General features: G+C 63.5%; 1 protein-coding gene across 1 annotated transcript in view; it reads left to right on the forward strand.

The window, feature by feature from the left end:
• PKP1 (plakophilin 1) overlaps nt 1-24,954 on the forward strand; it is a 45,928-nt gene extending 20,974 nt beyond the window's left edge. The window contains exons 3-14 of the mRNA XM_055318986.1: nt 6,980-7,374; nt 10,039-10,183; nt 11,063-11,270; nt 12,045-12,222; nt 13,486-13,600; nt 15,185-15,340; nt 16,052-16,228; nt 17,484-17,637; nt 17,984-18,170; nt 18,783-18,867; nt 21,431-21,530; nt 22,399-24,954. Coding sequence (XP_055174961.1) covers nt 6,980-7,374; nt 10,039-10,183; nt 11,063-11,270; nt 12,045-12,222; nt 13,486-13,600; nt 15,185-15,340; nt 16,052-16,228; nt 17,484-17,637; nt 17,984-18,170; nt 18,783-18,867; nt 21,431-21,505 — 1,875 coding nt within the window. The 3' untranslated portion in view covers nt 21,506-21,530; nt 22,399-24,954. The remainder of the gene's footprint in view (nt 1-6,979; nt 7,375-10,038; nt 10,184-11,062; nt 11,271-12,044; nt 12,223-13,485; nt 13,601-15,184; nt 15,341-16,051; nt 16,229-17,483; nt 17,638-17,983; nt 18,171-18,782; nt 18,868-21,430; nt 21,531-22,398) is intronic.
• Nucleotides 24,955-25,173: the final 219 nt, after the last annotated feature.

The following is a 25,173-nucleotide window of genomic DNA, read 5'->3' on the forward strand; positions in this document are numbered from 1 at the left end:
CAGAACAGGGGGCTCGGAGGGCAGGATAGTCATGCCTCTGACTTGTCTGACATGAAAGAGAGATGGCCAAGGTCTGGGGGGTGTCCTTTGCCACGGGGTCTGTCCTCACAAGAGGTTAACACCTGCCGGGGATTTCCTTTCCAAAATGTAACAGAGATGTGTACACATGAAACTTTAGGTCCTTGCTCCCCAAACCCGTCCTAAGAAGCTAAGAAAACCCACTTGTCAGATGTGAAGGGGGAGGAGATTCCAGAGAAGATTTTCAGAAAATCCACGTTTTCCTGCAGATTAGCAGTGAGGCAGGGAGCAGGGCGTGGAGACAGAGCTGGCTTCCCAAGGGCCACAGTGGTTTGTTCCCACGGCAGATGTCATGGAGCGCCCGCCCGCGGCAGGGTGCTGGGGTACACAAGACATTTTGCACCCTGGTGCCCGATAGCACCAGGAGCCGCGGGGGCCTGACCCTCCCACCAGCCTGGGACTCAGACTTGGAACCTCGAGCCCAACAGGGCAAGATGCCTCCTTCACCGGAGCTGTGAGCTCCCTGGAGGATGTAGCACCATCTTGAAAGACCCACAAGCTACAGCCTGAGGTTTTTATGGTCTTTTCTAATTGGGCTGCAGTTGTCCAGATGCTTTGGAACCAGAAACTGGATCCGAATTACCCACATTTCTTACTATTGCCCTGGTTGATGCAGGCCCCCAGTTTCCACCTCTCAGAGGCGACGAGGGACGCTAACCATTATTAACCAGATCTCTGAGGAACTCTGCACTCCCAGGATGGGCATCAAAACTTTCATGGGTTTGGGGTGGGGTTTTTTTACATTTTAAAAATTCAGGTGATAGAAGATGCCCGACACCTGACGTCAGGTTGTGCCTGTTGTGCCTCACCTGACCGAGTAGACCGACCCACCAGCCTCTGTCCTTCGGTTTGCAAACTGGGATTCCCTCCTGAGTAGGTGCTGCTGGCCTCAGGGTGCTGGGATGGAATCATGGGGCCGTGCCTCCCTGGCCTTAAGGATGCCCCAGCAGACCCCCCACCACCACAGCCACCTCCAAACAGAACGGACTAGCTCTTTGCCCGGATGTCAGGGCTTCGGCTTGGCGCCAGGGGTGGGGGGGGGGTGGCTCTGCTCTCCACACTCCACACGAAGCTACGTGCCAGGGAAAGGAAAGGAGGACCAGCCCAGGGTGGGACCCCCTGCTCCCCGCCAGAGAGGGAGTGGGGCCCAGGAGGAGACCGGATCGGCACTCCTGCTGCTGAAGTCCCACCTTGAGTGACTCAGGCCCAAAGGCTCTCGTCTCTCCCTCCCTCCCTCCCTCCCTCTCTCTCTCTCTCTCTCTCTCTCTCTCTGACTCAAACTGCTCAGTAAGCAGCTCCTCTCGCCCAGAGAACTCCCCGCGCCCTGGGGCCCTGATTGCCCCCTGCTGGGCAGCCCCTGCTGAGCGAGGCCGTGCTCCCCAGACCCCCCGAAAAAGTGGAGCGGAGCTGCCGCACTGCACCATGAGGCCGCCTCCGCCCCCCGGGACGAGCCAGCGGCGCCTGTGCCCGGTCCTGGCGAAAATCCCAGGAAGGCGAAAGAGAGCCCCTGCATGCCGGGCACAGAGGGGGAGCAGGAGGCAAAGGGGGTCCGTCCTCGAGGCGTTTTCCATACAGGTCCTTTGTCGGGGCTTCGCCGGGCCCCACGTGTGTGCTCTGGCTCTCACGAGGAGAGGAGGGCGTGGGGATTCCACTGCTGAAGGTGGCCCTGCCGGCACCCGCTGGGTGTGTGACTCGCTGGGGAAGAGCAGGGTGTGTCCTGCTGGGAGCCGGTTTGGCCAGCCCCACCTTGCTGGCAGAAGCGTGTTTCAAAATGGGCTAATAGCTGGGGACACAGACACTCTTTTCATCTCGGTCTGCCCAGCGCATGCCTGCCTCCCTCTGTCTGGTCAGCCGCGGCTGCAGGAGAACCCTCCAGACTCAGCCAACCAGCTCGGGAGGCCCCGGTCAAGAGGTTAGGGGAGGAATCCCGGTCCCCCACGGCCGGAAGCCACACGCGGGGCCACCCCCACACGCGGGCTTGCCTCCTCCGGAACCCCTCCGCCTTCCTGGCGGCTCATTTCATTGCCAAGGATCCCCTGTGCCCACGGAGGCCCGAATTCCCGTCCCCGGCACACATTCCCACGGCAAGTCAAGGCAGTCCTTTGGGCGCTTGCGATGAGGCCAGCCCTGTTCTAGGCACGGCGAAGGGCATCTTTACCCCGGAGGACATGGGGAGAATGACCATCGCCAACCAAAGAACGCATGAGGTCACAGCCAGTGGGGGTGTGCAGATGGGTCAGTCCGGCTCTGGGCACAACGGGGATCCGGAGAAGGGGCCTTGGTTGGGTCAGAGCAGGCTTTGTGCAGGTGACTGGAGAAGAGGCCTTGGAGAAACAGGATTTGGGAGGAGGGGCAAGGGAAGCGATGCAGGATGGAGGAGAGGCTGGCAGACGCAGGCCGCGGCCCGTGTCATCAGACATAGGGCATCAAGCCGTATGTTGGGGGGGTGCAGGGGTGACCGGACAGACAAGGGCCCAGCTGGTGAGTTTGTCTTGCAAGAGGCAGCGGGCTTGTCAAGCAAGGAAAGCTGTGTCTGAGGAAGGTCAAGTGGATGGCACCACCAGGAAGGCCCCCGTGTCCCAGAGGCCAGTCGGGGGCTGGCGGGAGGCCCTGGAACTGTTGAGCAGCGATCTGAGGCCCGCTGGGGCCGCGGCCTGGGCGGTGGGAGGGGGAAAGGAGGAGTCAGAAGGGATTCTCAGTTGGAAGGACAGAAGGATGCCATCTCTTCCTGAATGGCTGGACACTGTCGCGTCCCAGGACCTTGGGCCAACTGGAGCTCCTCCAGGTCGGGGGCCTCTTCGGACTTTCTCAGGGAGAAACTGACTCTAGTCAGTTCTTTGAGGCCCTGGGCCTTGTCCGTGTTAGTCTGGTCACCCTCCCAGACTCAGTTTCCTTGCCTGCAAAGTGAGAGGGTTGGCCTCTGAGCCTTCCTGACGTGAGGAGGAGCCGGAAGAGGGGGCAGGACTCAGCAGGACATAAATGACACGGTTTTCCAAGAACGAAGGGGAGAAAGGGAGAAAGGGAACGCCAAGACCTAAGTCATCAGCAGAAGGGGGGCCAGAGCAGGGCCTGGGCGGGAGGGGCTTCTTGCAAAGGGCAGCTCTGTCCAGGGCATCTGGAAGGCGGCTCCCAGTGCCGACCTCCCGAGACCCCGTGGTCTTCCAGGTGGAGAAACATGTCTCTCTGGACACACCCTGGGCTTCCCCTAGTGTCGGGCCCGGCCTGGTCTCTGGTTGAGGGTCAGCTCTGCCCACCCCGCCGCCCAGGAAGTTGAGCTTCCAGCCTCTGGAATGTTCTGATGCATGGGCCATCGTGGAGGCTGGAGTTTCCCAAGGAAGCCTGAGATAACCAGACGGGGGTGTGTGTGTCTCACTGTCCTTTGTATTCAAAGCAGAGGGCGCTGCCAGCAGATCACTATCTGAGTGTGGGGGTGGGCCTGGGAGCCCCGGCGTCGGCAGAGGAGCGCTCCCCGCTGCTGGGGGCACATGTGCACGCTGCTCGGATTCCGGCCCAGCTGCGGCGGCTTGCTCAGGACCTGGGGGGCAGGGGGTGCGGGCATCCTCGCGGGGCGCGATGACTGCGAGGCCGACCGGCGTCCAGGGCCTGGGGGCCAGAGGCAGCTCACCCTCCCGCAGCCCGGGGAAGAAGTGTCCTGCCCCACATGCCGCCGGCACCCACGTCAGGAACACCGCGTCGCTCCGTCATAAAGCCGAGCCCGCTAACCACGCTCCCCGGAACCCTACTGAGCCCCGTTCCGCAGCCCCGGGGTGAGCCCAGCGGAGGGCGGCCCCCCTCCCGCACCGGCCTGCATGGGCTCATCCATGTGCCACCCTGCTCCCCCTTTCCGATGGCTCGGGTCGTATAAAGCCCTCGGCCAGGTCCTAGAGGCCACCGTCTGTCTCCAGCCTGAGCACCGGAGGGCCACAGATGTCCCTACTGAACAAACATTTACGTCATGCGCTGTCCCAAGCACTTTACAAACATCCATTCACTGCATTCTTCCCACACTGGGTACAATTATAATCCCGGTATTATAGATTCAAAAGCAAAACAAAACTAAGGCGTGCTGTGTTTAATTAAGGTAGCCAAGGCCACCCATCGGGTCGTCGACTCGGCCAGGGCTCAGCCCGGGCTGTGCGGCTCCAGAATCCCTGGTCTTGACCGTCGGGCCTCCCTCTGCCCAGGGGGCTGGAGCAATGTAGCTGGGGTCCCAGGATTCCAGCCTGAGAGAAACCTGGAAAGGTCACGGGCCATTGGCCTGAGCCTGGGAGGGAGACCGGACCCCCTGCCCTACGGGGACGGGAAAGGGCCCGGCAAGGAGGAAGCCTGGCTCCCACCCGCCCAAGGACAGCACAGGGTCATGACGGCGGGAGGCACCCACGGCTGTCCTCAGCCCCCAGCCGCTGTGACACCGGGGCCTGGGTGACGCCGCTGGGGTGTGGCTGGCGGGGGTCAGGAAATGCAGTCCCACCGGGTCATTCTGCCTCCTCCACCTCAGCTGCTCCCCCCGCGCACAGCGCCCTTCCCCGGGGCTGCCCACCCTCGCCGAGACTTGGCAGGGCCGCCCGCTGCTCCTTTTCCCAGCACAGGAGAGCAGAGCCCAAAGCCTCTGTCAGGCTTAATCAGCACGATCACATTTTCGCTGGGTTTGGTCCAGGATGAGCCTTTGGGCTCCTCGTCAGGTGTCTGAGATGACGTCCAGGAGCGTCATTTACTGAGAACAAGAGAGTTCCTTGTTGCATTTCCATGTACGGCTTAGCCGGCCCCATGGGAGTGCTCAGCTTGCTCTCGCAAGTGCCATCATCACCTTCCCCACCCAGGGAGGATGGAGTGCCGAGGGGTGTGGCCACTGGCCCAAAGCAGGGGAGGCCTAATTGCACATTTTGCGCGAGGTGCACATTCCATGCCAAACATGCTCAGAAAATTGCCCCACTCCTCTTCGCTCTGCCTGTTATTGTCCACTTAGGCCTCCCCGGCACCTGCACACCTGTTCCCTTTGCGGTAGGTTGGTTCAACCCAGTTTGGGGAAGAAAACTGTGCCCGCCTGAATGCCCAGCCGAGCGTGCGGGTGGACGAGGTGGGAGCGTCATTGCCGAGGTTAACAGTGTGTGGCTGCTGACTTTTGGGTGCCACTTGTGACTGGGACCTTGACCCACGGGGGGTTCCCCCCACAGAGATGAAAGGCGACTGGCCAAGACAAGGCCCCTTCCCAGCGTTTTGCGGCTACAGCTGGTGTGAAGGACAGTGAGCCAGTTGCCCAACCACGTCCCCTACACGCGTGCACACACGCACTCACACTCATGGGGTGGGGCAGGCAGGCTCTGGGCTGCTAGACTTGGCCTTGGCTCATCCCAGCAAAGGTGAGATCCAAGTCAGCACCTGTGTGGAGACACTTTATCTCCGCAGACTCGGTGTTGCCCTCGAGTCCGAGGACAAGTCGGAGCAGGCAGACCCACCACCAGCCTGTGAGCTCCTGGGAAAGTCCCCCTTCCACAGATCTGTTCCGAGCCCGTCCTCACCCAGTCTCCAGCTTTGCAGGCTCTCCCCGGGGAGGGGGGGAGCGGGGGGGGGCTGCCTCCCCAGGTGAGCTCACACAGAGCCCTGGGGGTCGCCCCATGTTTTCCTGCCAGATGGAGCCTCTGCCCAACCTCTCCCTCCTGCCAGCCGGACAACAAAGCCCAGAAGACCCCTGCCCCTTGCACCCCACCCTAAGTCCCTGGGCCGGAGCCCTTGTAAAAGAGAGCCCAGGAGCAGAAGCGTTTGCTCCCTTTGGCCCGTGAGGAGTTCCCCTGGAGGGCCTGTTACCATTTGCTTCTTGCCCTGGCAGAGGAGGGGCAACAGGAGTTCAGCAAATAATAATAATAACAGTGCAAGGGGATCCCTGGGTGGCACAGCGGTTTGGCGCCTGCCTTTGGCCCAGGGCCCGATCCTGGAGACCCGGGATCGAATCCCACATCAGGCTCCTGGTGCGTGGAGCCTGCTTCTCCCTCTGCCTGTGTCTCTGCCTCTCTCTCTCTCTCTGTGTGTGTGTGACTATCATAAATAAATAAAAATTAAAAAAAATTAAAAAAAAAATAACAGTGCAAAACCGTTCTGGCCAGAAAAGGAGGAATTTCCCCACGCCGCGTGCCGATGACCCAGGAAGGCTGGCTGTGTTGGAGGCTGCCGGTAGCTGGGGATGGCACGGGGGGCCGAGCGGGGACATGGGGACCTGAGCACATGCCCATCCCTCTCTGAGTTGGAAGTCCCCTGTCTTCTCTGGGCCTCTCACTCCCAGGTAGGGCTGGATGAGTGGCTTCCCCCCACAGTAAGAAACGCATCGCAGCCCAGCATCCCTGCGCTGTTTCACAGCGCCACATGTGTCTCTGCTCCCTGCATCGCACTCTGAGAGCTTACGTGCCAGCGTATGCCATTCTGTTCCTTTAAAAAAAATTTTATTTTATTTTATTTTTAAAGATTTTATTTATTTATTCATGGCAGACACTGAGAGAGAGGCAGAGACACAGGCAGAGGGAGAAGCAGGCTCCCTGCGGGAAGCACGATGTGGGATTCCATCCCGGGACCCCAGGGTCACACCCCGGGCTGAAGGCAGGCGCTAAACCCCTGAGCCACCCAGGCGTCCTATCCCATTTTTAAAAAAATTAAAAAAAAATTTTTTTTTAATTTTTTCCGTTTTTTTTTTAAATGGGAGTCACAATCGGCTAAATTGATGTCATAATCCATAATGGGTCACAACCTGCAGTTTGAAAAATAATGATGTATGAGATGACGGCCAAGGTGCCTTCCACCGCAAACATCCCGGGATCCCACGATCATCGTGACACAGGCCGGGGCAGGACCGCGTCCCGTGGAATCCCCGGTCAGGAACCTGGACTGAGCCTTTCTCCCTTTCTCTGAGCAGATCTACAACGGGACCCTCAAGCGGGAGAATGACAACCGGCGCTTCAGCTCCTACAGCCAGATGGAGAACTGGGGCCGGCACTACCCACGGGGCACCTGTACCACCACCGGCGCCGGCAGCGACATCTGCTTCATGCAGAAGATCAAGGCGAGCCGCAGCGAGCCGGACCTCTACTGTGACCCTCGCGGCACCCTGCGCAAGGGCACGCTGGGCAACCGGGGCCAGAAGACCACCCAGAACCGCTACAGCTTCTACAGCACCTGCAGCGGCCAGAAGGCGGTCAAGAAGTGTCCCGTGCGCCCGCCCTCCTGCACCTCCAAGCCGGACCCCGTGTACGTCCCACCCATCTCCTGCAACAAGGACCTGTCCTTTGGCCACTCGAGGGCCAGCTCCAAGTAAGTGCCGCCAGGCTGCGTGGGGGGCGGCGGGCGGGCTGGGGGCCGGGCTGGGGGCCAGGCTGCACTCTGCGAGGCAGCTGCTCACGATAGGAAGGACCACCTCGGGCCCCAGGACGTTCACCGTCCCCGCCAGGGGGTGTTCCTGGCCTTGGGACGCTCTCCGTGAAGCGGGGAGACCGAACCCCGACAGCAACACGAATGCAGGAGGTTCTACAGGGTCGCAGGGGCTGTCAACAGAGCGGGGCTAATGAGAGGAGCCGGCCAGGCCGGCGGCAGCAGCACCTGGGAACGTGTGAGAAATGCTAATTTCCGGGTCGTGCCCAGACCTACGGACTCAGAAACTCTCGGTGGGGCGGGGAGAGGGGGGACAGCAACGTGTGCTTTAACAAGGCCTCCAGGGGACTGGGCATCTGTGATCTTGGGCCGGCAGCTCTCTGCCCGAGTCCCGAAAGAGCAAAGCCGTGCGCCCTGATGTAGGCCATGGGAGAGGGGGCCGCGTTCCACCTCACAGGACAAAAGTCAACCAGGACAGACAGACGTAAAAACCGAGGAACTGGAGCTAGTGCTGAGGAACAGAGGACACGTCTTGTCTCAACACCCAGGGACCATCAGGAAGGAGATGAAGGGGTGTCCTGTAAAGAGCCACAGGCACAGGGTGGCTTGGGCACGGCCACAGCGTCTCGGGGACGGGGGACGTTGGGCCTGTGCTCCGGGGCTCAGAGCTCCATAAGCCTCCAGACTGCTCCTTATCACCACCTACATTGATTCCTTCATTTGACAAACATTAGCGGGGCATCTACGCTGCTCCAGGGTCTGTGGTAAGGTCGGGGACGCGGCCCAGAGCTACCCTAGGGCGACAGCATCAGCTGAGTAACCGCTTGTCCCAGAGCTCCAGGAGCCTCGCAGGCCTCATCTCTGATCCTCAAGGCCCCTTCCAGGCAGATGCTGGAACTCCCGAGGCGGAATCGCGCACAGCAAAGTGAACTCAGGGTCACAGCTGATAGAGCATCCTGTGCTTGTCCCCGCTGTGTCACAGTGTTTTCATAATAAGCTGAGCCCCGCTGTGAAGCTGGACCTCTCCCAACTACTCGAAGGCCATCAGGTGGATTCAGGATGATTTGGAGAAGGACTAAGAAGCCCTCTCCCGTGGAGCAGGGGTGGCGGCGGCATCTAGCCCGGGCTTATTGCCCCCAAACCAGAGGCCCTGAGAGGACAAGGCCTGGGTAGGACATGGAAGGGGATGTATGGCAAGCCACTTAGAGATGATGTGACATTTTCTCAACGCAGGGTACGAGTGCTACTGATACCAGAAACACCAGAGAGCTCTGCCCCTTGGGTGATTTTTCCAGAAACGGAGCCAGGATGCCACACTAAAACCACAAATATTTACTGAGCATTTACTATGGCAAGGCTGAGGCTAGTACAAACGAGGAGAAGGCTCCCTCCAGAAATGCTGGGGAGACGTCTAGTGGGGTGGGGCTGGGGCCCCAGAAGGGGCTGCCCCTGCCCTCGGGAAGTTTCCATCTCTGTGGGGAACCAGGACACACACAGGTGGAAAGGCAGCCTGACAGTCAGGCACACCTGAGCCCTGATGTGGACTCGGCGACGAGAAGACTCTGTCTGTCTGGAGTGGACCTCGTAGGCGGCTGGAGAGCGTGCGACAGGGCAGAGCAGGGCCAGAGCCTTGGTTTGAAATATGCGATGTTTAGGTCTGTGGCTCCAAAAAGCTGGCTCTCCGCCGTCTCATGCGGTCCAACTTAACCCGGGCCCTTGGCTATTGGTGTCAGCGGTCTGCACCTGAACCTGCAGCCTGGGGAAGCCACTGTCGGGAACACCACAGTGAGCAGGTTTCAGGGCGGCTAGTCTGGCAAAAGGGAGCAAAGCTCTGGATGGGGGAGCTTGGAGGAGAGAGGCAGTTCTGGGGGTGTCTTGCTGTGGTCCAGTGAGAGCGCGCATGGTCGCGAGGAAGGCAGTGCCATGAGGATGGAGCAGGTGTGAGAATTTTTATGTAAGAAGCTGGGGCAGCCCGGGGGGGGGGGGGGCTCAGCGGTTTAGCGCCGCCTTCCGCCCGCCCAGGGCGTGACCCCGGGGTCCCGGGATCGAGTCCCACGTCGGGCTCCCTGCATGGAGCCTGCTTCTCCCTCTGCCTGTGTCTCTGCCTCTCTCTCTCTCTCTCTCTCTGTGTGTGTGTGTGTGTTTCTCATGAATAAATAAATAAAATCTTAAAAAAAAGAAGAAGAAGAGGAATTAGCTGGACTTTGGGAGAAATGGAGGCATCGATGGATAGAGACAGAAGGGAGGGAAGATGGATGGATGGATGCATGGACAGGCTCGCAGCATTCTCTTCCATTTTCCCAGCATCCGGCATAGACATGAGAGATGGCGAGTGGGTGGGGAGCTTCCCCGCAGAAATAGGGCATTTTGTCCTCAGTGCACAGCTAATTTATCTGTCTGGACGCAGACCCATGAGCAGGGCGTCATCGCAGCGAGCCTCTTCCCTCTGGCAGAGCTGCTCCACGGAGCGTTCTCCAGGTGGGCCCAGGGCTGCCTTGTTCTGCTTTGATGAGGCCGTGGCCTCCTGGGCATCCAGGGGGATTTCTGAGCCCCCAGCCCGGGGCCGCCAGCCTGCCCTGTGACCCGCCCTCGGCCCATTGCCCACAGGATCTGCAGTGAGGATATTGAGTGCAGTGGGCTGACCATCCCCAAGGCTGTGCAGTACCTGAGCTCCCAGGACGAGAAGTACCAGGCCATCGGGGCCTATTACATCCAGCACACCTGCTTCCAGGACGAATCGGCCAAACAACAGGTAACCGCATACCTTCCTCCCCTGGAGGCCGGGGCAGGGACTGGGCCTGTCAGCCTGAGCCCATTTGGGGGCAGTGGCAATTGCTCCCCTTCGCCCTGCCTGGCCGCCTGGGGCGAGGGGTCTGCTGGGCATTGCCTAAGATCACAGCTGGGCAGCTTAGCCCTCTAGCTGGGTGGACATTAGTCAGGCGTGTTTCCTCCACTGGTCGTGGAAGAAACAGCCGTGGGTTCAACAGAAATCCCCTTTCCCGACTGCCAGCGGAGAATGTGACTACTTTCCACCCTTCAACTCCCTCCCCACCCCCTTTCCCTCTTTCTGTCCCGTCTCTCTGCCTCTCTGTCTCCCCCCTCCCTCTGCTCTCCATAGCTTGATCCTCTTTCGCACCCGGCACCCACGGGAGATCTCACCATCTCCCGAGTTTGGCTGGCGGGAAGGACACCTGTGGGGCTCCGCAGCGCAGCGCAAGGGTGTAGGGTCCTAGACGGGTTTCTAGAGATTCCAGGATCCTTCCGCATCAACGTTCCTGCCACGGGAGAGAGAGTTCCCGGGGGAGGGTCTGTCCTGCTTTAGGACTCTGACGCAGCTCTGTATGCATTCCCTCCCCTGGTCCTCCGAGGAGGGACGCGGGGCTCCGAGCAGAGGAGTGCCTTCCTGGGGTCTCCTGCGCGGATGTGGGGGAGCGAGCATCTGAGTCCATCTTGCCGTCTGGTCTGGTCGGTTGCCATTACCCCACGCTGTGTATTTATTTGGGTTGACTTGAATATTTCGGAACTGATGGTGGACTCCCGGGTCTGAGAAAAATCGCTTTTGAGTAGAGTCCTTAGATCTACTAAGGACTCACGTCCTTGACCGGGCAAGGCGGCCCCCCTGTCCCAACAGGTGTATCAGCTGGGAGGCATCTGCAAGCTGGTGGACCTCCTCCGGAGCCCCAACCAGAACGTGCAGCAGGCGGCGGCTGGGGCCCTGCGCAACCTGGTGTTCCGGAGCGTCACGAACAAGCTGGAGACCCGGAGGCAGAGCGGGATCCGAGAGGCTGTCAGCCTCCTGAGGAGAACCGGGAGCACTGAGATCCAGAAACAACTGACCGGTAGGGGGCCCGAGGCCTGGAGGGCTGGCGGGGTGCCGGGGCCGCTGGCTGCAGCCCCCAGGTGGGGTGTGGGGCAGCCCCTCCGGGCTGGGCTGCAGATTTGGCCCCAGACTGACACCTCGGGAGCCCCGCGTACCGGCCTCGGCCAGAATAGTGGTGTCCACATGGTGCGCACCCGCGAGGGACCGAGGTCTTTTTGAAGATAGAAGGCGAAGGGTGGAAGGCCAGGTCCAGGCAGGATCCAAACTCAGCGGAGCCTGCGATCTGCAGGTGAAGGGAGGAGGGGCGTCGAGGAGACAGACTGGCGGGTCTCAAGCGCCTTCCCGTGCTCAGGCCCGGGCTCGAGAGACAGAAGGAGCTCTGAAGCCCTCAGACTGGACGGGGAGGAGGAGACCGTGCGCGGAGTGACATGAGCAGTATTTCTGGGGCGACTTTCAGGCGGAAACCAGAGAACATTAGGCGACTCTGAGTGCTCACATTCATATTAAGAGCCGTGGAGCAGTCAAGTGTGTCGGGATCACTTTCCATATTCCTAATTTTAACCTAGATAAAGAAGTCGAGGTGCTCCCCGCCCTCTAGAACCCGCAGTCTCCTTGGGATGCTGCTGGGGAGCGGGCTGAGGGGGCCAGGAGACGCCAGAGGTAGTAAAGCAGGCCCGCTTGGAAGGTGACCTTGCCGCAGGGCTCCGTTGCCGGAGCAGGCTGGGGAGGCACCCCGTTGCCTGGGCCCTTCCCGAGCCTGGCCTGTGTGGAGCTGACCGTCCCCACCCTGCAGGGCTGCTCTGGAACCTGTCGTCCACTGACGAGCTGAAGGAGGAGCTCATCGCCGACGCCCTGCCCGTGCTGGCCGACCGGGTCATCATCCCCTTCTCCGGCTGGTGTGACGGCAACAGCAACGTGACCCGGGAAATGGTGGACCCCGAAGTCTTCTTCAATGCCACCGGCTGCTTGAGGTGAGAGGAGAGCAGGTCCCCGGGGCTCTTTGTCCCCGGCCCTGGGCCTTGCCCCAGGCCGCCCCATCTCCGCCAGGACTCAGCCTGGGCCGAGAGCATGCAAGGCGGGGCTGGTCCTCGTGGGCAGACTCCAGGCGTCCCTGACCCCCTTATGGGTCATAAGGATCGGGTCTCCGAACCTCCTTAAGGGACCACGGCCGACTTAGGTAGAAATCTAAGAGTGGAAATGCCGGATCTGAATCGCCAAACTGGTTCAACCATGTCCCCTCCCCGCCCCCGTCCCCCCCGAAATGCCTTTCATGGACTGTCCTGAAGAGTGTTCTTTTGGGCAAAAGTCTGCGGATTGGCTCCTAATGAGTCACTTCCCAGCTGTGGTGCTAAAACCAGCTGCCATACTCACCGGCACGAAGGCGGCACTGCTCTGCGCAGTCTCCTGCATCCCACGCGGGAGTGAAGCAAGGCCCCGGGCTGTTGGTGGAGGGACCCGGAGAGGGGTTAGAAGCCGGCTCGTGGGTGCCGGTGTGGAGGTGAAGCGGAGAACGGGTCCCCTGCAGGGCCACGCCTTGCTCTGATGGTGCTCCTGGTCCCCAGCTCCTGGGAGCCCCAGAATGAGGGCTCCAGTCGGCCTGGGCTCCTGTGGCTCAGCCTCCATCGGTGGCCTCCAGTGAGCAAAGCCACTGGGGACTAAGGACTCAATGGGGCGCCCGCGCCAGGCGAATAGGCCCAGGCTGCTTGGGAAGGAGCCCACGGCTGGGACAGAACAGAGCTTCCATGGGGAAGCAGCACGTGGCCCCCAGCCGAGCACCCCTCGGCTCCATCCTGAGACCCGGCCCCTGGCCCCGGCACCCCCCAGCGCTTCTCCTGCCCCGCAGAGAGAAACTGAGCAGGCCGAAGCTTCCAGCCCCCGTTCGGCAGGTGCCCACAGGTGGGAGGACGTGTGCCTTGGCCTGCCAGCTGCCCCGGAGCCCGTGACAGTCATAAAGTTCCAGGCCTGGGGCCCAGGTGGGCAGACAGGGGGGTGCACGGAGCTGAGCTCAAATGAGAGCCCACCCAGCCTCAGGCAGGAAGGCGCCGCAGAACTGGCCGGATGACGTTCCCTTCCCTCGTCCTCGTTTCTCTGGCTTCCTCTCCTCCTCCCCGGCCTCCAGCCTCTCCCCATCCCCTCTGCCCCGCGCCCCCACCTGCGTGCCCCCCGACCGGCCTCCTCTCTGCGCCCTCCCCTGCTGCCCTGCCTCCTCACACGCTCCCTGTTCTCTCCCCCAGGAACCTGAGCTCGGCCGATGCCGGCCGCCAGACCATGCGGAACTACTCGGGGCTCATTGACTCCCTCATGGCCTACGTCCAGAACTGCGTGGCCGCCAGCCGCTGTGACGACAAGGTGAGCGCGCCCAGCTGGCACCCCACACCGGCCCCGGGCCTCCGTCCTCCTCTCTGTCCCGAGCTCCGAGGCCCAGGGCCTCCCCCAGACCCGTGAGGGCGGCGCCCTGGACTCGCTCCTGTCCCCGGCTCCACGAGGCAGGCCTGCACTGTCGGGGCCCTTACGGCACGGCCTGGTGACAGGACGGAGGCCCAGGGACCGGCCAGTGAGGGGGAGGGCTGGGTGCAGAGGGCTCCGCTGGCCGGGGCACAGGGGGCAGGGGCAGGTCCCCGTCCCTCGCTTAGAGACACCCCCGTGACGTCTGTTTGTCCGTCTGCGCTTGGCGCGCCCGGAGGTGACCATGGTCCCAGCTGCCTCATGGGCTGCTTGAAGGGCTCAATGACGTAATAAGCAAAGCACGAAGAGGGCCGGGCACCGGGTGGGCTCTCCGCGACCTCCGCGGCTCCCGTGGTCCTGAGGACCCACGCTCGTGCCCCCAGGGACCCTCCCTGCACTGGGGCTCCGGCCCCCCCACCGCTTCCCGCTGCCTCCCAAGGAGGCCATTGGCAAAGCCACCCTCCTGTCCCCTCTGGACTTCTGGACACACTGTCACAAAGGGACAGAAAGGAAAAACCACGGAGGGAAGAGAAACTGAGGGCTGAGATGTTTGTAGCACGGCAGGACAGCGACTCGGGAGGACAGCGAGGTCCCGTGGTCCCCAGGTGACCGGGGACTGTCGGGGCATCACGGGCACTGGGTCCCGCACACGGTCTCCCTGTGGAGAGATTTTGTCTCTCCCTCCTCCACTGGAAGTGACAGCGGGGCCTCAGGAGAGACACGCTCAGTCAGCGGCTCAGCCAGGTCCCCGGGGGCATCACGTTTTTCTGCTCTGGAAGTGACACCCCGTGTCCTGTGTAACCCGGACCCTGCAGCCCTGAGCCCCTCAAGCCCTAGCGGGGCCAGGCATCACTGGGACGGGGGGTCTGCTGGCCCAAACCCCAGCCTGTCCCCAGGGGACAAATGGGTCGGGGTCCCAGGTCTCACAGCCCGTGCGGACGTGGGGTAGGTCAGGCACCTCTGGTTTGGGGAGCCGAGGACCAGCCAGCCGTGAAAGGGGAATCGCAGGGACGTGGGGGCTCCAGGGCTTTGGAGCCTAAATACGTCAAGGCCAGTCCTGGAATACCTGCCAGGACAGGTGTGTTCTCAGGAGCCCGGCCCGACCGCCGGCACAGTGGCTGTAGCGGTAGAAGCAGTGGCCGCTGCCAGTCGTGTCCTACTATGTGCTGCCCCGTGGCAGGCGCTTCCAGGCGCTTCTGATCTGCCCAGTAGCCCAGTGAAGTAGGTGCCACAGTCCTGTTTTACGACTGAGAAACCCGGGGCCGGGAGGGGAAGCAAGCCACGCAAGCTCCCCCGGCTGGGAAATGATAGACCTGGATTCAAATCCAGGCTCGGGGACGTCCGGGGGGTCGCTGCAGACGGTGGCGGCTGCCCATGCCCGTGCCCGTCCCTCCTGGGGCCCCTGGCTCGTTGGCTCGGGCAGGCGTGCGCCCGGGAAGCCCTCAGGCCGGGCCAGGCTCAGCCGCCCTGCTTCTGCTTGGCCCCTAGTCCGTGGAGAACTGCATGTGCATCCTGCACAACCTCTCCTACCGCCTGGACGCGGAGGTGCCCACGCGCTACCGCCAGCTGGAGTACAACGCGCGCAACGCCTACACGGAGAAGTCCTCCACCGGCTGCTTCAGCAACAAGAGCGATAAGATGATGGTGAGCACGGCCCGCTCGCGGGGCCAGGGGCCCTGCCCGCCACGCACCCCGCTGGCCCGCTGCCCGGCCCACCCTTTCCCCTCTGTCCCCACGCCCACCCCCGAAGCCTGAACGCAGGCCAGAGCCCGGGCCCCGGGCGGCTCCGCTCTCTGGGAGCTGGGGACTGGCCTTCCGTCCTGCACACAGGGGGGATCTGTGCTCTCCACGCTCTGGGAGCTCCGACCACCCAGAGATCAAAAGCTCCAGCCGCATGTTTGCGGAGCTTTCCCCTCTTACCGCGTGCTTGGCAAGTCTGGCCCGGCCTCCCCACGGCCCGGGAAGGTTTGGGGCTAGCCAGCACTCCGAGCCCCCTGGCCCGGTTGCCACCAACTCCCAAGCCTCCCAGGTTCCCCCCCAGAAGCAGGAGGGGGCTGTGGAGGCAGGGTCAGGCTCCCCCCACTGGGTGCAGCTGTGGAAACTGGGCCCCGGACCCGGGTGGGTCAGGCTCGGGATCTGACTCTGGGAGGGGAGGAAGCACCGCGGTGTGAGACCCGAAAGCCGCCCGGAAGGTCTGGGCAGAGCTGGCCTGCGGCACCCGTCCCGGGATCCCGAGATGGTCTCTGCCCCCCTCAGAGACAGCCCCGCTCACCTCTGCGGAGCCTCCCATCAGAAGCAGCACCCTGAGGTGGGGGGCACCCAGATGCTCCCTGCTGACCTGCCCTCTGTCCCCAGAACAACAACTACGACTGCCCCCTCCCGGAGGAAGAGGCCAACCCCAAGGGCAGCAGCTGGCTGTACCATTCGGATGCCATCCGCACCTACCTGAACCTCATGGGCAAGAGCAAGAAAGACGCCACCTTGGAGGCCTGCGCCGGTGCCCTGCAGAACCTGACGGCCAGCAAGGGGCTGGTGAGGAGCGGCCTCCTCCCTCCCCGCCCGCCGCGCCCCCGTCGCTCCAACCGAGGCCTGGCTCCCCTCCCTTCTCTGCCCTCCCACAAGCGTGTCCAGGGTCTGAGTCCTGTCGGACACCCGTGGGCTTCGGAGCTCACTCCTACAGACTCGCACAGAGGCAGCGTCACATGTGCCGGGGGGGAGCGATGAGGAAGGAGAAGCAGCCCAGGCCCCTCTAGGAACTCGCAGGCGGGGGCTGGGGGGGACCCACGCCCGTGGGATTCCCTATGTGCCCGCGGAGTCCCCTGTGCCTCGTGACTCCTGACCCCACGCTGGGCCCTGCCTGGGGGGTGGGGGTGGGGGACACAGGGATGGAGCATATGTTTGTGGCAGGAGGGGTCTCCCGTGTGTGGAACCGGCAGAGGGGAAATGGAGGGTTGGGAGCATGGGCAGGTCTAGAGGAAAGCGGGGCCGACTCAGTAGATGGAGAGGCCAAATCGAGTCTGGAGGACCTGGCGGGCGGCGTGGCACGGAGCACGGGGGCCCGCTGCGGTCTGCAAGCGTTCGGGTGGGGAGGCAGCCGGCGATCCCTCCTCTTCACTTAGCACAAAAGAGAACCAGGTGGAAGCTGGACCGGGGTGAGCGGAGGGAAGGAAGGAACTTTCCTGACTATGAGAGGATGCGGCTGGGGGTCTGCAAGAACTGCAGGCCAGTCTGGGAGCAGGTGACCGCCAGGGTGGCTTTGTCGCTAGAGACACAGATGAGCGGACCTGCTTGCAGGGGGCCCTGGGCTGTAGCTGCACCTGCGCACCAGTCCGTCCTGGGCGGGACCCAACACATAACGTATTGGGTTCTTCGGAGGCGTGGAAGCCGGAGGGTGGTCGGTGCCCCCTAAACTGACAAACACCACGGACCGCGTGAGCGAACCGGCTGGGAACCGTCGGGGAGGCGGGCTGGCTTCCTGGGTGGGCAGCGGCATCTGCCCAGGCACCAGGGCCGCTGCAGCGAGGGGCCCGAGACGTGGCTCTCATCACCCTCCGGGGCCCAGGCGGGTCCGGGAGTAGAGGTCAAGGTCAGGAAGGTGGTGCATTTTTGCTCGGGGGCTCGATGGCTCCTGGGGCGCCAGCACATCTGTCTGTCGTTGCCCGTGATTCCAACACGAAAGAGAAAAAGGTGCTGGGGCTCCCTTGTTTGGGATTTCCCGGCCCGGTTCCACCGCGGCCCCCGGGGAGCCCCAGGCGGGGAAGGCCCTCACCCGGCCCTTCTTTCTCAGATGTCCAGTGGCATGAGCCAGCTGATCGGGCTCAAGGAGAAAGGCCTGCCCCAGATCGCTCGCCTCCTGCAATCGGGCAACTCTGATGTGGTGCGGTCCGGAGCCTCGCTCCTGAGCAACATGTCCCGCCACCCCGTGCTGCACAGAGCCATGGGTAAGTGCCCCCCCAGCCCCGGACCGCCGCGCGCCCCCGGGGCCTCCAGCTAGGACTTGGCAGACGCGCCACTTTCCAGAGCCGGCTGCAAGGCCACCCTCTCAGCCCACCCGAGGGCGGGCATTCCACGACAGAGGCTGGGAGGCAGCAAGGGCAGGTCACCCCGAGATGGGGAGCAGGCGTGCAGAGGTCGCAGCTGGGTCCCACACCTGCGTTGTTGCTCTGAGGGGTCCCCTTTCCAGGACCCTGGCGAGGGCAGTCGGGGACTGTGGCCCCAGGGGGAGCCCCTCGGCCCCTCCCTCCCTGGGCCCTCTGACCCCGTGCCCTCCGCTCCTTTCTCTCTCAGGGAACCAGGTATTCCCCGAGGTGACCAGGCTCCTCACCAGTCACACTGGGAACACCAGCAACTCGGAAGACATCCTGTCCTCGGCCTGCTACACGGTGAGGAACCTGATGGCCTCCCAGCCGCAGATGGCCAAGCAGTACTTCACCAGCAGCATGGTCAACAACGTCATCAACCTGTGCCGCAGCAGGTGGGCCGGGAAGGGGCTGGCCTCCTGCCCACACGCCTCCACCCCACCCTGCCCGCTCCCCAGGCAAAGCAGGCGGCTCCCTGAGAAGGCCCGGGGGGTGGGGGGGGCAGGGGAGCAGCAGCGCCTCGTGCAGACGGGGGGAGGCTTGGACGCAGAGAAGGTCCAGAAGCCAAGAGCACTGCGGGGCAGAGTCCAGCAGCCGGGCCTCCGGGCTGCGCAGAGGGGACACAGAGGCAGTGCACCCTCAGCTGCGGGCCACACGGGAGGGTCCCCAGAGGGTCAGCAGGAGACACGGAGCAGCGGACCCCGCTGGGTGGGAACTTTTTTCTGCTCCGTGAGGCTTCCTCCTCCCAGGACGAGGGCCGGGGTACCAGATTGGGGGGCACTTCCCCCTCACGGCCCCCAAGACAATCCTAGGGCACGTCTAAGTGGGCAGGGCCACGGGGTCGTGCCCAGCGTACAGAGTGACCGGCCCAGTGGGGCTCCTCTCTCATGCACGCCCGGGGCCGCCCCACATCTCTAAGGCCCGAAGGGGAGGGGAGGAGGCAGGAGGGTGCTCATTCTCATGCCTCCCCGAGTCTCACCCCACAAATGAACTTCCCGCCTGCCCAGTGCCTCACCCAAGGCTGCGGAAGCTGCCCGCCTCCTCCTGTCCGACATGTGGTCCAGCAAGGAACTGCAGGGTGTCCTCAGACAGGTAAGGGCCCGCGCCGTCCCACCGTCCCACCGTCCCGCCGTCCCACTGCGCACCGCCCTCCACCCCTGCCCCCTGCCCCCTGCCCCGGAGGCTCTCCCGCGCGCCCCCTGCGCTGAAGCAAACCCAGTGGGACGAGAAGAGGGAGGCAGCATGGCCAGCCCGCCCCGGGGGAGCCCGCGCGACAAGGAACACGATCACACTCTGAACAAGTCTCTGGGCTGGAATCCCGGGAGGCTGCTGGGCACGCGGAGGGCAGAGGGAAGCAAGGAAGTGTGCGAGGGGCCCGGGGTAGGATCCCTTAGGAGCAAACTGAAAAGTGGGGGAACAAAAGGCACAGAATTCGCCCAAGGGCCTGGTGTAGCTGCACAGGTCGGCGTGGGCCAGAGCCCGGGGGCCCTGGGGGGGTTGAAGTAGAGAGTTTCATGATTAAAGCAAACCTGGAAGCCCCCCTGGTCGGCAGGGGCAGTCAGAGGGACGGGGAGGTGCCCGGCGCAAGTCTGGAGACGCTGTGGCCACACTGCAGAAACGGGTGGGTGGCGGAGAGGCCGGGTAGCCCTGTGGGAAGAGGGAGAGCAGTCCCGATATCAGGAGTCCAAAGGGATGGGACTGGGTGCGGGTGCGGGTGCGGGACCCGAGGAGAGAGGCCAGGCTGCCACGCAGGCGGGAGCGCTGGGCGGGCGAAGCCACGGGAGCGGCAGGCCCATCACGGGGCACAGGTGTGGGGGCGCCCGGGGGAATAGGGCAGAAGCAGGACAGGAGCCGCCCCTGGGGCCGGGGAGCCGGAGGGGCTGTGCAAGGTGGCCAGGAGGGGCCCGAAGCCCGTGGGGGGCAGCACTGGGGGGTGGGCGGCGGCTCCAGGGCTGCTGAGGCCGCAGGGAGGACCCGGACGTGGGGATCCCAAAGCGCCACCTGTGAGGGCCCTGCTGGCGACTCGAGGGGAGCCCTGGGGCCCCCGCATGGGCGAGGAGGGGTGGGGAGGACGGAGCAGGGCAGAGAGGAGATCTGTGCCCCTCAGTTTAGCCCAGGAAGGAGGGAGACAAAGGGATGGGGAACAAAAGAGCCCTGTTCCATGGCAGAGGGGACCCAGGCGTGTTTGTCGTGGGACGCGGAGGAGTGGACAGAGCAGGAGACAGTGAAGGGGCAGTGGGAGGACGAGGAGACCGCAGGACCCAGGGGGCGCAGGGGGTGGAGGGAGATGGGGGGGACAGCCGCCCTGCAGGGAGGAGACCGGAGGGAGGCCCGCGGAGGTCAGAGTCGACGGGCACGTCGGAAGGCCCGGGCCAGGGGGGACCCTGTCCCCTGGTGGACAACGCAGCGCTCCTCCCCGGCCCCCCACCGGCCTGCAGCCGCCCAGGAGACACAGCGGAAGGGAGGCGGGGAGGACCCTGGTGAGAAGGCCCTAAGCCCTTCCATGGGGTCCAGAAGGTTCGGTCCACCCGGGGATCCCGAGAGCACACCCAAGGCGAGGCACGCGGACAGTCCCCTGCCTAGTTAGCACCCTTCCGGACGGAGCCAGCGGGAACCAGCTCGCCATTGGGCCCCCACGGCTCCCCGACGCCTGACAGCGGGGCCGCCTGCGCCCGGGCCGCACCTCCACCTCCGTCGGGTCCTGTCAGCCGCAGCGAGGGGGGGTGACCCTCTAGAGGAGCCGCCCGTGGCTTCTGTGCACCCTGCGGAGTAGGAGTTTGCCGTGATGAGGGAGTCACGCAGGAGCGCCCGGGACCCAGGAGCGCACCTGGGCTCCCTCGGCCGAGTCCAGGCAAACAGGAGGGAGCAAGCATGGGCGGCGGAGAAACCAGCACCGTGTGGTGCTCGCCCCGACCCAGCGGGCCGCGGGCTCCCGGGCACCCGGGATCTGGATCCCTCGTGTTCCCACAGGCCGGACTGAGGGCGGGCTGCCACCGGGGGCCCCTCCGCTGTCCTCGTTCACTGCAAAGCACTTATTGAGCGCCTGCTGTATGCTGGGAGAGGCCACAGAAACGAGATCGTGTCACTCCCCCGCAGGCGCGCAGGGCTGGCGAGGCCGAGGGGGAGGACAGGCAGGCAAGCGGAGCCCGCGGAGCCCACGGAGCCCACGCGCCCGGCAGCTTCTCAGGGCCCGCACCGCGCCGCTGCGGCGAGTGAGAAACGCTGGACCGGACGCGTCCTCCCTGCCAAGGGCTCTTGTCCAGATGGGAAAGGAAAGCAAAACCCCAGACGGGGAGAGTCAGAGGGAGACAAACAGCTGTTCTAATGTGCTTGTGGGTATCGCTGTGTTTAAAGAGTAATGACCGTGAGCTTGAAGCCCTCGTGCCTCCACTCGGATTTCTGCGGGTGCGCGTGGGAACCGCAGAGGCGCTGCTGGAGGCCCAGACGCACTTCACTACCCGGGGGAGCCGGGGCCTTGGTGGTGGCTGGTTAGGCCGGGCTTAGCCCTGACACACGTGTGCAAGGGCTCCAGGGCCCAGGATCGAGCCCCAGGACACCCTGGGAGGGCAGTCGCCGGCCCCGCGGGAAGTCCCACCGTTTCATCCTAGAGCATTTCATGCAGCTGCTGTTTCTACCCCCCCCCCCCCCCCCGCAGCAAGGCCTGGACAGGAACATGCTGGGGGCCTTAGCTGGACCCAACAGCCTCAGGAACTTCACCTCCCGATTCTAAGGGGCCGAGCAAGTACAGATTGCAGGTAAGAATCGGCTCCCCCCAGGGCAGAGGCACCTCCAGGACACTCGAGGGCGAGGCAGGGCCTGTGCTCCCGGGGGACAGCCGGCCACGGCTGACACAGGGCCTGTGAGGACAGCCGTATAGACCACTTGGCTAGGGTGCCGTGGGCCGTCCCAACCACGGGCCATTAGGGGAGTGCAACATCCTGAGAGCGTCAGCAGGCCGGACGTCTGTGCAGAACTCCTAGGTACAGCTGTGTAGGTTGTGCACTGCACAACCTGGGAGGTGCCGTTCTGGCTTTGCACACCTACCGCTCACTTCCTTATCCATTTTATGATTCACTTTCCAGTCCACACAGGGCTAATGTGGATAAGCTCGTTTCCAGCTGCTGATTCCAGGGGCCGAAAGCTCAGAACCGGTGCCTACGACAAAGGCCTATGCAAGCCCTAGCTTTCATTAGAATCGCCTGGGATATGCTCCCTAAAGCGCACACTCCGGGCCCCGACCCCAGCCGTTGTGACTCGGTGGCTCTGGAGTGGAAAGTGCGTCCTTAGACTACAGCACCCAGAGCGTTTCTGATGCGGGTGACATCATCAGGCTTCTCTAGAGGGTCACCAGAGATGTGACCTGGTGTGGAGCCATCTGCGGAGAGCCAGGCGTGAGGACAGGGTCGTCCCCTGAGCTGAAGGGGGCTCTCTGCCAGCACCCCGGCACCTGCGGAGGGTCCTGGTGGGGGAGAGGGCTGTGAGTTTGACGCAGATGAAGATAAATAAGATGCCAGACACCTTCTCCTGGCAGGTGCGGGTGGAGGAAGTGGCAGGATGGGCCCGACCTCCCGGTGTGGCGGTGTCTCCCTCCACGTGCTAACCGGACGCCTTCTCCTTTTCCAGAAATGACACAACCCAGCTGAGAAGACCTCAGGCCTTGCTGGAGGGGTGGCTCTGTCCACCCCGTGCAGTGTTTGGAAAGGTTCAAATGCAATGGAAAGCAACCCTGAAAACTGTGGATGATGGAAATATTTTTAGATTTTTTTTTCCTTGGGGGAACTGGCAAGCAAGGAGGGGGGGTTGGGAAGGGGGGGGACTTTTCTTGAGTTAAAGGGGCTTATGTTTCATGTCAATACTTCTTCCGCTGAGAAATGGTATATATATATATGTACGATGTAAGTGTGCGCGCACGCGTGCACGCTTGGTGTGAGCGCCTGAGAGCATGACCACAAACTGCAAAAAGCTAAGCTGTTCCTGCAGGTCCTGCGGTGGGAAAAAGGACTGTCCCATGTTTCTACGCTACCTGTGCTTTTCGATCGGTTCCCAAATGTGTCATGCCGGGGCCGGGGCGGGCGCCCAGGGCGGGGAAGTGTCACAGGGGAGCCGTCTCCAGGGTGGGGGAGGCCCACCTACCCCCGCGAGAGGCAGCTTTGCAGGAAGGGAGGCTGGCAAGACGCAGCTGTCTGATGAGACTGCGCCTCCTGCATCGCCACGGGGCTTGGGGCTGGACGGGGTTGGGCTCCAGGGGACGGGCAAGGGCAGTCACGCTTGCTTTGCTGTCTGACGCCTGTTCCGGGGGAGCAGGAGGCAGCGGACGGGGCTGGCCGTTCTCCGGGGTGGGTACCAGTCAGAGGAGCCTCAGTCTAGAAAGCATCTGCCATCAGGGGCCTGGCACCTATTTGTTTCAGGAGAAAGAAGGTGACACGGTGCTCAGAGCCAAAGAGCTGTTGGGGGAGTGGCTGTTTGGCCTTCCTATTCCCAGGAGAGAGGGGACAGGCTGGGGCTGGACAGACAGACACCTGCCCCAGGCTCCGGTGGGACAGTGGCCGCTGGGAAATGAGGCAGGAGGGTCTGCGGAGCGGGAGGGGGCGTGCCCTGGGTCCCTGGAGCTGCCACTTCTGGGCACCTACAAGCCCCAGCCCCAGCCAGAGCCCGTCCCCACCTTCCCCGGACCCCCAGCCATCCTGTCTCCACCGTGTCTTTGGGGAAAACCACGGGGGATGTGATATAAGAGGCTTGTCAGGGGCGCCGGCCACACCCGGGCGCCCAGCCGGCTGCGCACTGCAGAGGGGAAGCAGCAGCGGGGGCTCCTGGGGTCGGGGCCTCCGGGGAGCGCTCACTGTCAACAGCCTCAGTCCACGCTGAGCCAGAGCCGAGCAGGTTCCCAAGGCTCCCTGCTGTCCGCCTCCACCGCCCGCCCTCGCCCTGGTGGCCTCAGCCCGGAGTGGCCCACGGCCTCTCTGCCTCTCCCCTCAGGCCCCGTGCCCCCCCCGGCCCATGCTACCCCCCTAATCCGGCCCCACCTCTCACCCCAGCAGTCAGGCCCGGAAGGCCCCCCTCTGGACTGAGGACGTGCCTGTTAAGACATGCGACAGACCGGGGCCAGACGTGGGATGACAGGCCACCTGCCCCGTGTCCCGGGCTGCTGTGGGCCCTGCCTGCTGGTGATGGAAGGCCTATTCCTGGCTCCCGCCCTGGCCGCGGGTTCCAGGAGGGTCCTCTGCCCGCCACCAGGGCTCAGAGGAATTCACTCCTTAGAATAAATTATGGAGCACCCAGAGGTGCCAGGCAGCGTCCTCAGCACTCAGCATCCGTCAGTGAACAAAACAGCCCCCGGCCCTGTCCTCACGCAGCTTCCGTTCTCCGGGAGGAAGCAGGAGATGCGGGCTGTTGGGCTTTGGGGACCCCCAGTCCCGTCAGGGCGGAGGGAAACAGCCCAGTACAGGGAGTGTGGGGGCCCCCGGCAGGGGGTGGGGGCGGGCGGGGAGCCGTGGGCCGAGGGCGACAGTCAGGCCAGGCCTGATGTTGTAGCCTCTCTTGTGCTTTCTCGGGCCTGTCCCCCGGGCCTCTGACCCACGGCTGTCACCTTGGAAGAGGCACAACGGAGAGGGTCCTGAGGGTGCATTTCCTAAAGACGGGAGGACGGGGCTTGCCCAGGACGGCTCAGTAGCCTCAGCACGCAGCGGCCTCACGCGACTCGGTTGACACCCCAAACAAGACATTGCAATTTGGGGCCAGCGAGGCAGGACGGAGACCACCCAGTCTCTGCCTGGCCCTGCCCTGCCCCCAGGATCTCTTGTGCTTGAGACGAGCCGCTCACTGGCCACCGGCAGCCTGTCCAGTGGGGGCCAGACCCCGCCGCCCCCGCGCCTCCCCTAGTGACGCAGTGAAGGACTCTCTCCGGACACGCGGAGACGGTGCTGTTGCCTCCTGCCCGCCCCAGAGCCCGGTGGAAGGCTGGGGTGGCTGGGAGGGGGACGGCTGGGGTGATGGATGGGCGAGGGAAGCCCGGGGGATGATGCTGGAGGACCCGGGACCCCCCGGAGCACACCCCTCCCTCTGCGCCCTGCTTGTGTAAGAACGTCGTGCTGGCCCGGCCCGGGGCCCCTGTGTGATGCACTATGTATTTGCTTTTTTTGGAAATATAGGAAATCAATAAATTGCTGGCATTTCTTTGAACCTTGTGAGCCATGAGTTATTTGGGGGTGCCACTGAGGCAAGAGGAGCCGCTCGCTCCTTTCCTGAGCCTGCGCCGGGCGAGGGAGACGGCGCCACGTCCATGCCCTTGAGCCCCACGGTGGCTCCGCGGCGCCAGCATCGCTACCCAGTCCCACGAATGAGTCACGCGAGGCTTAGAGGGGGAGCCCGGATGCCCCGTGTGCCCCCGTGAGGGCGGCG

This window comes from Nyctereutes procyonoides, unplaced genomic scaffold (assembly GCF_905146905.1).
Source record: "Nyctereutes procyonoides isolate TBG_1078 unplaced genomic scaffold, NYPRO_anot_genome, whole genome shotgun sequence".
Lineage (NCBI taxonomy): Eukaryota > Metazoa > Chordata > Mammalia > Carnivora > Canidae > Nyctereutes > Nyctereutes procyonoides.